We start from the raw sequence: 14,261 nt of genomic DNA on the forward strand, positions 1-14,261 counted from the left end.
AAACTCACCCTAATGCAATATTCAGGTCATATAAATCTGCTTCAATCCATGTAGGTAAAAAAGTCACTGCTTCTCCTCCTCCTTTAATTATTTCACAGGTTTGATTTCACATTGTGTGTCTCTTCATAGGAAATGACCAAGATAAACACTGTCTTTGATGGAGAAGCCAGAGATCCAGGTAAGGAAAAATTAAAAGTAAATTTAAATGTTTGGCTTGAAATAAACTGGATTGGTTACCTTAACTCTGGTTAGATATTTGGATTTCATTTAAGGCTTGTTGATTCCAAGGAGAATGGGAGTTACAATGTTGATAAATGCACAGTAATGCACACTGGAAAATATAAACCCAGCTATTCATATAAAATAAGGGGTCTTCTAAATTACCTGTTACCACTCAAGAAAGATCTTGGAGTCATTGTGGACAGTTCCCTGAAAACATCTGCTCAATGTGCAGCGGTAGTCAATAAAGCTAACAATGTTAGGAGCCATTAAAGCAAGGGATAGATAATAAGACAGAAAATATCATAATCCTACTATGTAAAGCTATGACCCAGTTTGAATACTGTATGTAGTTCTGGTCGCCCAGTCTCAAAAAAGATATATTGGAATTGGAAAAATTACAGAGAAGGGCAATAAAAATGATTAGGGGAATGGAACAGCTTCCATATGAGGAAAGATTAATAAGACTGGGACTTTTCAGTTTGGAAAAGAGACGAATAAGGAGTGATATGATAGAGAACTATAAAATCATGTATGGTGTGGAGAAAGTGAATAAGAAAGTGTTGTTATTTCTTCACATAAATACAAGAACAAAGGGTCACCCAATGAAATTAATAGGCAGCAGGTTTAAAACAAACATAAGGAAGAACTTCTTCACACAACCACACAGTCAACCTATGGAACTCATTGCCAGGGGATGTTATAAAGGCCAAAAGTATAACTGGGTTAAAAAATGAATTAGATAAGTTCATATAGGATACATCCATCAATGGCTTTTAGCCAAGATGTTCAGGGATGCAACAGGGGGTGGATCACTCGATAAAGTGCCCTGTTCTGTTCACTCCCTCTGAAGCATCTGACACAGTCAGAAGACAGGATCCTGGGCTAGATGGACCATTGGTCTTATGTTCACAGGTTATGAAAACTGTTGTGTACAAATACATGACATGTCCTTTCCTTAGGCTTTCCTTACTGCCTTAGCTCTAAAGCAACAAGGTGGGTGAAGTAATATCTTTTACTGGACCAACTTCTGTTGGTGAGAGACACAAGCTTTCAAGCTACACAGAGCTCTTCCTCTTTCCACGTAGCTCGAAAGCTTGTCTCTCTCCCGAACAGAAATTGGTCCAATAAAAAATATGACCTCACCCACCTTGTCTTTGTAATGTCTTGGGACTGACATAGCTCTGAGAACAATATCTACAAACGTTAGATCTAAATGTGACGAATACAAAGATGTTTGGGCTCAGGCTCTAGCTACAGAATTCAGAGGATCTGAAATGCACCACAGTGTGATGACATTTGTGCTATGCCATGACTTAAGCGTTATGTTGCAGTACAACGTTGCAGGGGCAGCAGAGATGTGTGTGCTCCCTAGAAGCGCGTTCCTGCAGCCTTGAGGAGGTTGGCTGTATTGGGGACATTAGTATCTCAGAAGAGTTCTGGGAAGTCATCCTCAGAGCATGGGCAGGCACGTGCTGGTGAGAATGAGACCTGCCACGCAGACTGGGGTTATTCCCAGAGTGAGTGCTCTTTTGGGATGAATTAGCACATCATGGGAACAGTGCAACAACATCCCATCTGCCAGACTTGGATTCATAAGTGCTCAGTTCAGCTGACTCAAGAGGAGCTGGGTCAGGTGTCCTGCAAACTCCACTGGTGCAATAATTAAACCTTGCATGACAGCCCATACCCATTTTCGGGCTATCTCCTCAGCACCTTTTGTGCTGGTAACTACATCTAGGGCTATTAGACATTCCTTATTCTTTTCTATTCTGAAGTGCCTAATCTGTAAGTAGCCATACAAATCATGTGAGGAGAGATCCAATTTTATCTTTAATTGCCCAAATTACACTGTGTCAGGATCCATCAATCCTGATACTAACTATAGCATAGAACCTCCACTTCTCTCTCCAATTCTTAAGTCTTTTTGTCTCACAGTACCTGGTAAAAATAATGTTTAATTAATTATAGGCATTGCCCCTAGTTGCCCATGTCCCTTGTCCACTTAACAAGTAAGGAGTAATTTAGACAATAAAGTAATCACACTGGACACCAGGACATTTCTCTACAGATCTTTGGAGAGTAAATGAGCTGAAGTAGTGGATGCCTGTTTCCAGTGTACAAGAGAAGAGTCACTATTAAAGTCTACAGAGGGCTATAAGTACTTTCTAACAAAACACTATTGCACAGTACACTAAAGTAACCAAAAAGATTTGAGACTGCAGGATCTGTAACTATGAGTTCCCCCAGCTCTTTGGGGATGCCAGATATCTGAGCCTGGGGTCAACTTGGACCAACTAACCTGAGTTTAAAGATGTTAAACGATGTCTACAATAAATGCCATGTGCTGTTTCAAATTGTTTTTTCAAATAGTTAGCTACTTCGAGGTAGCAAACCTATCACACACAGAGTCTTTCCTAGTCTAGACAATAGTGTGTTTTAGGGCTGGTCTATACCAGGATATCTACATCAGTTAGGGGGGTGGGGATTTTTTTAAACCAATAAACTACTACAAGCCCTAGTGTGGACACAGCTATAACCTTATAAAGGTGCCTTATACTGGTATAGCTTACTCATCTTCGTGAACCAGGATAATCACTTCCACACCTCTCTAACTGAATCCACAGTAGAGGAGTTTTGCTGCTTTACTATACCTGTATAGTTAAAATAGCAAATCTAGGACTTAGATGAAGAAGTTGGGCTTGCCAAACTGACTGGAGCTGCCAGACCTTTTGATGAGATTTACTCCTTGCTAACTGACACACCGAGGGGACTTCCTTCCATTGGTCTGCTAAAAGGAGAAATAGTTTAACTGTTTGTGTTTTTCCCCCTACCCAGTAACTGGCAAAATGTATGAATACAATTCAAAATCTGGCGCCCGAAGATGGAAAGATACAAAGGAGTCAGTGGAGCCAGGAATAACGGATCCGCTTGCACAGGTAATTTCAACTGCCCCAGCAAACAGCAGTGAAGGGAAAGACAGAATGAGGACTGCAAGCAAGCAAGAAGCTGGAACAACTGGCAGAGAGCTGACAGCAGAGAATAACATGGCAACAAAGCCCTCAGAAGGGAAGGCAGAAACTTCTAGCCAGGATAGCCTGAAATTATACAAGTCAAAAGATGGAGCTGGGGGCAGGGGATCATCCTCACCAGGCAGGTCACCAGTCCCCTCTCCCAAAATATACCCCCAGTTACAGCCAAAACCAGCCTTAAAGAATGTGGTGTGAAGCTTTTGGGAGCCATCCCAACTGTGTGCTCCATGGGAAAACCTTCACCCAGGCACTACAGTATTAACAGATTCCACAGACAAGAGGGGCTTGTGCTTCTTACTCAACACTTTTGTTAGTTGTGAGGGAAAATGGACAGTACCATGTAAATTACACCCAAATGTAGGGCCACGTTGTCCCTGTACCTGTGTGGGTGCATGAACTTGGGGGAAGAGGGAAGGGTACAATGAGCTTCTCCATTCCCCTGTGTGTCACTCCACATAGGACCAAACCATAAATGCAATCCTCATGCTCCCCACAACACAAAGACTGTTGGCTAATGCAGCTAGAAGTATGAGCTATCCCAGAAACGGTGGGCAGGAGGTGAGCCTCTGGCCACAGAAGGGATATATGCTACACGTCCGTAAATAGAGTAGAAGCTGGCACGTTGTATGTATATGTGTGTGTGCGCGCGCTCTCTCTCTCCAGAAAACGTCATGCCTCCATTCTGCATCAACATGGGCCAGAACTGAAAGGCAGAATTGCACCCTTTGATTGCAATAAAATAACGGGGAGAGGGGTTTGTAAATGTGGACAAGGGTTTTCACAGTTTTTACGAATTAGAATGGAAACAAGTGTGTATCTTGATTTGAACTTTGCTCTGCCATAAGGAATTCCCAAACCCCTTCTCTACTGGAAATGCCCCTCTTGTGACTGCATTTTTGGAGTCATTTAGCATGTCAGAACCGATTAATTCTCCTTTGAACATTTGGTAGCAACACCATAAGCCACAATGGCTTTTGTTGCCAGGTCTGATTAAACTCACCCTAATGCAACATGTGGGTCATATAAATCTGCTTCAATCCATGTAGGTAAAAATGTCCAAGTCACTGCTTCTCCTCCTCCTTTAATTATTTTACAGGCTTAATTTCACATTGTGTGTCTCTTCATAGGAAATGACCAAGATAAACATTGTCTTTGATGGAGAAGCCAGAGATCCAGGTAAAGAAAAATTAAAAGTAAATTTAAATGTTTGGCTTGAAATAAGGTAACCAATCCAGTTTAACTTTGGTTAGATATTTGCATTTCATATTTAAGGCTTCTTGTTTCCAAAGAGAATGGGAGTCACATTTCAAGTCAATGCTGATAAATGCATGGAAAATATAAACCCAGCTATACATATAAAATGATGGGGTCTTCTAAATTAGCTATTCCACTCAAGAAAGAGAGCTTGACGTCATTGTGGATAGTTCTCTGAAAACATCTGCTCAATGCGCAGCGGTAGTCAATAAAGCTAACAATGTTAGGAGCCATTAATAAGGGATACATAATAAGACAGAAAATATAATGCTACTATGTAAATATATGGCACGCGCACCCCTTGAATACTGTATGCAGTTCTTGTTGCCCAGTCTCAAAAAAGCTATATTGGAATTGGAAAAGTTACAGAGAAAGGCAATAAGAATGATTAGGGGAATGGAACAGCTTCCATATGAGGAGAAATTAATAAGACTGGAACTTTTCAGTTTGGAAAAGAGATGAATAAGGGGCGATATGATAGAGGTCGATAAAGTCATGCAAGGTGTGGAGAAAGTGAATACAGAAATATTATTTCTTCACATAAACACAAGAACAAAGGGTCACCCAATGAAATTAAGAGGCAGCAGGTTTAAAACAAACATAAGGAAGAACTTCTTGACACAACAAACCTGTGGAACTCATTGCCGGGGATGTTATGAAGGCCAAAAATATAACTGGGTTAAAAATTGAATTAGATAAGTGCATATAGAATAGGTCCATCGATGGCTATTACCTAAGATGTTCAGGGATGCAACCAGTGGCATAGCCAGGTCCTAAGTGCAGGGGGAGCAAACATAAAAAAGGCGCCCCCCCCCGGCTCCTCCTCTGGCCACTCCGCGCCCCCCCCCCGGCTCCTCCAGCCACGCTGCGGCCATGCTGCGCCCCCCCCCCTCGGAGGGGCTTGGTCCGGGGGGAGGGGGCCGGGTGCGACCTGGCCCTGCTGCTTCCCGCTGAGTCTGGCACGACCTAGGAGCCGGCTCCCCACGGGGAACAGAGTCTGTCCCTGTGGCTCGGGCGGGGAGCTTCCTTCCAGCTCGTCTCCTCCTGGGCTGGGAGCAAGTGCCGGGCTCACTGTCCTTCCTCCCCAGCAGGGGCTCAAGCAGAGCGGGCTGGTGACGAGGGCTAGCTGGGACTGGCTGCTCCCCCCGGCGGAGCAGCAGGCACAGCCTTCGGGGACGCCGGAGGGCTCCTCATGGTGGGGGGGGAGAGCCGCACAGCTCCGGCCCCATTCCGAGAACCAGGGCCACTGCCCTGGGGCCTGAGCCGGGCCGGAGCCGCTGCGGCCGGGGGTGCTCAGCCGGTGCCGCTCGGCCAGGGCTGGGACTGGGCCGGAGCCACTGGGGCTGGGGCCGGGGCTGGGGCCAGCGCCCCGGGGCCCAAGCCGAGCCGGCCCAGAGCCACTGGGGCTGGAGCCGCCGGGGCCGGGGGTGCTCGGCCAGCGCTGCTCGGCCAGGGCCGGGACCGGGCCAGTGCACTCAGCCGGAGCCGCCGGAGCCGGGGGTGCTCAGCCGGCACCACTTGGACAGGGCCGGGGCCGGGGCCGGGGCCGGGGCCAGCGTGCTTGCCCGGGGCCAGTTCCCTGGGCCCGAGCCAAGCCGTAGCTACTGGGGCCGGCCAGGGCTGGAGCCGCTTGGCCGGGGCTGAAGGGAGCCGCTCAGCCAGGGCCGGACTGGGCCGCCCCGCGTCTCCTCGGAGCCCTCCTCCTCGTGTCCCCCCCGCCCCGCCCCAGCTTACCTGCTGCTGCCAGCCTCCCCCTGCTTGTTTTCAGACTTCCTACGACCATCTGATTCAGGGGAGGGGAGGAGGGGGAAGTGAGCTAGGGGAGGGGTGGACAGCTGCGGGGCCCTTTTAGGTGCGGCCGGCCCTGCTCAGGCACCGCTTTTAAAAAATGTGATGAGGGGAAGCGGCTGCTTCCCCTGCACCCCACTAGCTACGCTACTGGATGCAACCCCAGGTGCTGGGTATCCTAAGCCTCAAGTGCCAGAAGCTGGGACTGCGTGACAGGGGGTGGATCACACAACAAAGTGCCCTGTTCTGTTCACTCCCTCTGAAGCATCTGGCACTGGCACAGTCAGAAGACAGGATCCTGGGCTAGATGGACCATTGGTCTGACCCAGTATGGCCATTCTTATGTTCATAGGTTATGAAAATCATGCCAATGCCCTAGTAACATTTGTAAATGAGCTAAGATATCTAAATATCTTGAAAGCATGTACACTGAATATACAGAGAGAATATGCATTATGGGGCAACTCCTGTTCCCCCTGCCAAGCAGTGGCACCAGGTGGAAGGGTTGCAGGAGGGGCAAACCCCTCCCCCAAGATTTTTACATTTGTTTAAAGTTTCACATGTGGCAGAGCCGGGGGTGGGAGGGGCAAGGCCTGACCACTTTTAAGCAGTAGTCCTGTAATAAATCACAGGGAGTGGGGAGGAATCTCCTCCCCTCCCCCCGTGTGTGGAGGGGTAGCAGGATTGCTCCATGACAGCGATTGTAGTGCTAGGGCTGCAGGAATCCCTGTGGCAGTTGCACTCCTCTCCCACATTCAGGAGGCAGGCCAGTGGATTAGGAGTAGATGTATTGATGCTACCTCCAAAATCTGCACGGGGAGGCACAGCAAGGGTCAATGGGTCTCCCTTCTGCACAGCTGCTGTGAGCCCACCTTCATCTCATGCAGCAGAAATGCACTTGGTGCCGCTGCATCTAGGGATTATTGACTGTATAACACAGGAGAACCTATGGGTCAGGCTGCCTCTCAGAAACACAGTAGGACAGACAAGAAGAGTGAAAAACTGAGGCAAAAGCTAGACGCAACAGGATGAGGCAAAAGCTGTGGCACTGATCTTCTGCCTAAATGTGTGGCCATTGTGAGATCTATACCTTAATGCCTAGAAAGGCTGGAAAAATGTGCACCAATTGGAGAAAGTCCAGAAGAGGCAACAAAAATGTTTAATGGTCTAGAAAATATGACCTATGACCTATTCTTCACAACTCAGAGATAGATGTAGGTTTCATTTTTAGAAGGTACACACTATACATTTTTAAACAGTGATTTATTTTGAAAAATTTTCAGATTAGTTTTACAGCTATATTAGAAAATGAATGATTATTTGGTTATTTCATTTACAAAAGGTAATTGAAGCAGATATTTATGAAGTCTTTGGGAGGTGAACTATCTCCAATTCAACCGGTAAATCATTAATATTTGGAGGATTTTCTTCCCATGTTGTATTAGGAGGAGAACATCACCAGACAGACATTTAAATTGTTTTATTTAACTAAAACAACAACGTTAAGTATTTCTTCAGCAGCAAACATAATATTTTAACAAAAAAGCATATGGCCCTCGCTTCTCACATTTATCTCCAGACTTCTTCTCCTTGTCCAGATCTATTCCGCCCCCAACAATCTTCTATTCATTGAACTTTTTGAAAGTTTTCACTTTTAGAGAGAGGTAAGGGATTGACTCTGTGTACACAAATTTGCAGAGGGACAATAGAGTTGAGGTCTGTTATTTATCACCTCTATATATTTATTTATTTATTTTCAAACATTTTTGCTGTTAACAAGCATGTTACCTCTGGAGACACAAATCCAGTTTGAGAACTGCAAAACTAAGCATCTCTGATGGTATCTTCTAGACTGAGCACTGAGTCCCATTGGGTAGATAGAAAGATTAACCTAAATAATCTATACAGAAGCCTGTGGAACCCCATAGGATTGGGACCCTAATCCATGAACTATGAGAACTCATTTACAAAACTTTTCTTAAACATTACATAAATATATTGTCTCATACTATAGAATTAGAATTTATAATTCCTATTCCATGATGAGCTATAATGTATCTAAATTAAAACTAGCTTTAGATAGTTTTTTTTCCTCAAAGAGCATTTTATCAAAAAAATCCAATTTAAATTTTAAAAATCCGATTTTTTGATTTTTTTTAAAAAATCATTGATTTTTATCCACCCTGACAGCGGGGCGTGGTGTGGGGGGAAAGGATTGGTCCCCAGATGGAGCAAGGCAGGGGCCAGGGGCAAGATGAGCACAGTGGGGCATGGTGGGAGGCAGGAGCGGCGCCAGGGTTTTTGGCGCCCTAGGTGGGGGTCCTTCCGCGCTCCCGGTCGTCGTCGGCAATTCTGCGGCGGAGGGGTCCTTCCGCGCTCCCGGTCTTCGGGGCACTTCGGCGGCGGGTCCCGGAGGAGTGAAGGACCCGCCACAGAATTGCCGCCAAAGACCCGGAGCGCAGAAGGACCCCCTGCTGCCAAATTGTTGCGTGCCCCCCAAAATGCCGCCCCCCAAATCCTGGCGCGGTCGCCTAAATGGAAGTGCCAGCCCTGATGGGAGGATTAGTTCTTGCTGACTGGAGCAAGGCAGGGGCCGGGGGCAAAAGCACAGCTGGGCAGGAGCTAGGGTTGGTCCCTGGAGCAAGGAAGGGGCTGGGGGTAAACTGCAAGTGCAGCAGGGCTGGGAAGGGGGTAAACAGGATTCCCCCCCATCCCTGCCCACATAGAGTGGGTACCTACCTTCTCCCTGATTCTAGCCCATTCTCTTCATCTCTCTCTGCACTGAGCTGCCCCTCCTCCAGTGTGATGAAGTTGGAATGTTCTTAATGTTTTCTCTGAATACTGTGTTGGTGCCTCAGTTTCCCCTATGCATTTCTTAAGTATCTAGGTGGTGGGATAAGGTTGTGTGATTGTTGCAGAGCCCTAGGCAGGTGTGATGCTGTCTGCACAGAGAATGGCTGACAGGGGTGCAGAGTCTGGCCAGGAGTTAGGATGAGGGACGGGGCTCAGGGTTGGGGCAGGAGGTTGGGGTGTGGAGTGCTTACCTGGGGCAGCTCCTGTTTGGTGCAAGGGGTGCATGTGGGAATGTGGGGGGGTGCAGAATTCAGGGCATGGTGGTGCAGGAGTCAGGGCAGAGGGCTGGGAGTGTGAGGGTGCTCCCAGCCCCCTGCCCTGAGTGGTATGCCTCGATTCCACCCCCTTCCCCAAGGCCCCACCCCTGCCTCTTCTCTGCCACCTCCCCAGAGCGGCAAACGTGCTGCAGCCCCGCTCCTCCCCCTCCCTCGCACCAGCGAACAGCTGTTCGGCAGCGGGGGAAGCGCTGGGAGGGAGAGGGAGGGGGCAGGAACGCAGCACGCTCTGGGGAAGAGGCGGAGCCTGCCCTGCAACAGGAGCCGGCAGGACCAAGCTTCTGCCCGCTGTCCCCCTCATGAGAGAGTGGGGGGAGGAGAAGAGCAGGCCAGGCCGGGGCCCCTTTGGAGCGTGGACTGGCACCATGGTAAACCTGGTACTGGAATCTCCACCTGTGACATACCAGGGTACAATCCAGACTAATGAGCAGCTGTGTCACCCCTGCCCTGCAATCTTGGGTGCCTTACAATGCCTTGCTGAAGTAGCTCCAACCTGGACCACTCACAAACAGCCTTCCAGCATGCAAACCACACCCAGAGTGTCTACATGTACCTGCACCCTGCCAGACACACTTCTTAGGTCAGGTTCCCTTTTCCCAGCGCCCAATGAATGCTTCTTTTGTCGCTTCAGGTACCATGAATGCGATGGGTAGGAAGAGAGAGGGGTGCCTTAGGGTGTTTGTCCCTCCTTTTTATAGTTTCAGTTCCCTTCTTGAAAAACATTTCCAGCTGGGCACCAGGTTTAGGAAGATGAATAAGCTATACCAGTATTAGACATTTTTATAAGGTTATAGCTGTGTCCACACTAGGGCTTGTTGTAGTTTATTGGTTTAAAAAAACAACAAACCACACCCTTTACCGATGTACATATCCTGGTATAACAATGTAGTGTAGACCAGCCCTTAAACACACTATTATCTAGACTAGGAAAGACTGTGTGTGTGATAGTTAGCTACTTCGAGGTAGCAAACCTATTTGAAAAAACAATTTGAAACACCACATGGCATCTATTGTAGACATTGTTTAACACCTTTAAACTTAGGTTAGTTGGTCCAAGTTGACCCCAGGCTCAGAGATCTGACATCCCCAAAATCTGGCCTATTCATTGACTTATAATTTGCCTAGAATGCTTTTTCCCTGACAGATGCTCTATACTGCAGTGAAAGATAATGGAACAATGTGTTCTCTCTGTTTACCTGCTGGGGGAACTCATAGTTACAGATCCTGTAGTCTCAAATCTTTGGTACTTTAGTGCACTGTGCAATAGTGCTTTGTTCGAAAGTACTTATAGCCCTCTGTAGACTTTAATAGTGACTCTTCTCTTGTACACTGGAAACAGGCATCCACTACTTCAGCTCATTTTCTCTCCACAGATCTGTAGAGAAATTTCCTGGTGTCCAGTGTGATTACTTTATTGTTTAAATTACTTCTTACTTGTTAAGGTGACACGGGACCAGGGGAACGAGGGGCATTGCCTATAATTACACCTCCGCACCTCTATAACTGAATCCACAGTAGTGGAGTTTTGCTGCTTTACTATACCTGTATAGTTAAAATAGCAAATCTAGGACTTAGATGAAGAAGTTGGGCTTGCCAAACTGACTGGAGCTGCCAGACCTTTTGATGAGATTTACTCCTTGCTAACTGACACACTGAGGGGAACTTCCTCCCATTGGTCTGCTAAAAGGAGAAATAGTTTAACTGTTTGTGTTTTTCCCCCTACCCAGTCACTGGCAAAATGTATGAATACAATTCAAAATCTGGCGCCCGAAGATGGAAAGATACAAAGGAGTCAGTGGAGCCAGGAATAAAGGATCCGCTTGCACAGGTAATTTCAACTGTCCCAGCAAACAGCAGTGAAGGGAAAGACAGAATGAGGACTGCAAGCAAGCAAGAAGCTGGAACAACTGGCAGAGAGCTGACAGCAGAGAATAACATGGCAACAAAGCCCTCAGAAGGGAAGGCAGAAACTTCTAGCTAGGATAGCCTGAAATTACACAAGCCAAAAGATGGAGCTGGGGGCAGGGGATCATCCTCACCAGGCAGGTCACCAGTCCCCTCTCCCAAAATATACCCCCAGTTACAGCCAAAACCAGCCTTAAAGAATATGGTGTGAAGCTTTTGGGAGCCATCCCAAAACCTTCACCCCGTCACTACAACATTAACAGATTCCACAGACAAGAGGGGCTTGTGCTTCTTACTCAATGCCTTTCTTAGTGTGTGGGATGTGGAAAATGGACAATACCATGTAAATTACACCCAAATGTAGGGCCACGTTGTCCCTGCGCCTGTGTGGATGTGTGAACTTGGGAAAAAGAGGGAAGGGTACAATGAGCTTTCCCATTCCCCTGTGTGTCACTTCACATAGGACCAAACCATAAATGCAATCCTCATGCTCCCCACAACACAAAGACTGTTGGCTAATGCGGCTAGAAGTATGAGCCACCCCAAAAAGGTTGGGCGGGAGGTGAGGCCATGGCCACAGAAGGGATGGCACACTCTGTGAGTGTGAGTGTGCATGTGTGTAACCCACACACCTCCTGGGTGTGATGTTCTTTCCCATCTACTGGCACCGTGACCACTTAGAGAGAGAGATTAATGAGTCTGCTCTACAGCCTTAGCTAAGGGGCATATGGCTTTTAGCTCATGCAGTAGCGGCTCATGCATTTAGCGCAAGAGGTCCCCCGTTCAATCCCGTCCGCCGACAACAGTGGTCTGGTGGTGTTACATGCATGCGTGAGAGAGAGATTCAGAAAGCGTTGTCCCTCCCTTCTGCCTCACCCTGTGCCAGTACCCGAAAGGCAGAATTGCACCCAGAATTGCATTAAAATGATGGCGGGTTGGGGATGTAAATGTGAACAAGTTTTTATGAATTAAAGTGGAAACAAGTTTGTGTCTTGATCTGAACTTTTCTCTGCCATGGCGGAGGAGTCCCAAATACAAAAGCCCTGAGCTCATCTAAAAATGCCAGAAAAGCACAAAATGAAGCTGATTATATATATTAAAAAAAAAAAAAAAAGGCTAGGAAACTGAACAAGTTTGTTTCATTGTCCAAACTGAGTGAGCAGCTAAAAGAAAATCATCATCATAAAGAAAGAAATGTAAGTTAGAATTTACACATTCAGTTTAAATAGTCTAGTATTTTGTTGGTAAGAGCTAAGTGCTTTTCACACATGATTTTTATCTGTACCCCATCCTTTGTGACTAAGAAATGAATATATTTTGGAAAATATTTTTGAATGGAAAAATCCCTAGCTTCTTTTATTGTATTAGGTCCTCCATTACAGTTCATAGTTTATTTTGCTTTTGTAACTTTATTACTGTTCAATTTCATCATGTTCTGTGCTTTTTGTATTTTGCACAATCAAGCTGAATATACCCAGAAGAAAAATGATTTCACAATGTATGTTACAATATAACTGGTCTACTGTGATAATGTATGATGTTTATGCTGTGCACAATACTGAAACAGGAAAAAAAGTGTTACATCATTGCAAGAAATTGCTAGTTTGCAAACAAAAATATTTATGAATAATGAATTAATTTTCAGAAATCCTCTGCTCTTTTTTTTTTAAAATACAGTGGGAATGATCTGATCAGCTCAATGGCAGCAGAAAATGTTTGGGCTTCAGTTAGGTGAGGATCTTAAATTCTAATTTTATTTGATCTTAACTTTTCCGGTGTGTCAGTCTGTACCGTGTTATGGGACTACCCTTATTTCAGATCCAAATCTAGTAACAACAGTCTGATTTTCCAGGACTGACTGGGAAAGCACACAAGACTTGATTCAATTCCCTTGCAGTGGAAGAGCTATGACAACTTCATTGGTTGGGTTCCTACTAATTGTAAGGCTGTACCTTGTGGTGTTGCATTAGCACACTGCTTCTGAGGGCCTGGGAGGGGTTTGGCTCATGAACTATTTTATTAGGAAACACCAACTGCAATTGGAAAAGAAGAAAGCAGGGAAAGGCTCTTCAATCATGACAATATTTCACTTAGCAATTAGAAACCCAATTTATCTTTAATAACACAATGCTAGAGATAGGAAAGAGTGATTCACTGTCTTTGCACAGTCTGGGCATGTTACCAGTTACTGTGTCTGTGCTGGTTGTTATAGTGTTGCTTGACCCTTGAGCACCAACATTACTAGTCACCTATTCAGAGCTCCAGTCTATTGTTTGTAGTGGTTTCATGTAAATAAAATACATCCCATTTCTTCTGCATGAGCGGCTTTCCAGAGTAGTAAGAAGTGTTGCAGTAACTGGTACAGGCATTGTAACTTATCTTTTCATCAGCATGGTTCAGAGATATCAGTGACAGGTACACCTGTGGGTAAAGAAACTTCAAAATCTTCATCACGCACAGACATGAATTGCATTATACTTATTATAAGAAGACAGCCTGCACTTTTCAGTATGCCCTTATTGGCATGCCTATGGTGCTCATCACTATAGTTTCTGAATGTCCCGCACATCACCTTTGAAAGGTAGGGAATCATTATCCCCCTTTACATATGGAGAAACTGAGGCACAAATAGCTCCTAGCATCACTCAGAAAGCCTGTGGCAAAGCTGGGGGTAAAACTCAGCTCTCCTGGTGCCTAGTCCGGTGCCTGAACCACATGACTCCTCCATTTTAGGGAGAAAATTGTCAAAAATTATGCTTGCAACAGCAACACGGATGACACCCAGCTCTGTCTTGCTTACCTCCCCCACTAATAGAACCATCACCCATATACCCCATTGCCTAGATAAGCAACTGCATGAAAAGCAGCAGACTGAAACTTGGTTCGAGTGAGACAGAATTGTGTTGGTGGGAAGCCATAAATGTTTTGAAGGTTT

At 46.0% G+C, this 14,261-nt stretch overlaps 1 protein-coding gene across 1 annotated transcript in view; it reads left to right on the forward strand.

Moving 5' to 3' along the window:
• Nucleotides 1-13,644, forward strand: part of CDHR3 (cadherin related family member 3) — a 65,213-nt gene extending 51,569 nt beyond the window's left edge. Inside the window, exons 19-22 of the mRNA XM_065581946.1 lie at nucleotides 130-178; nucleotides 3,058-3,158; nucleotides 4,379-4,427; nucleotides 11,149-13,644. Of these exons, the coding sequence (XP_065438018.1) occupies nucleotides 130-178; nucleotides 3,058-3,158; nucleotides 4,379-4,427; nucleotides 11,149-11,402 (453 nt within the window). The 3' untranslated portion in view covers nucleotides 11,403-13,644. The remainder of the gene's footprint in view (nucleotides 1-129; nucleotides 179-3,057; nucleotides 3,159-4,378; nucleotides 4,428-11,148) is intronic.
• Nucleotides 13,645-14,261: the final 617 nt, after the last annotated feature.

The sequence above is a fragment of the Chrysemys picta genome, chromosome 1, assembly GCF_011386835.1.
Source record: "Chrysemys picta bellii isolate R12L10 chromosome 1, ASM1138683v2, whole genome shotgun sequence".
NCBI classification, from domain to species: Eukaryota; Metazoa; Chordata; order Testudines; family Emydidae; genus Chrysemys; species Chrysemys picta.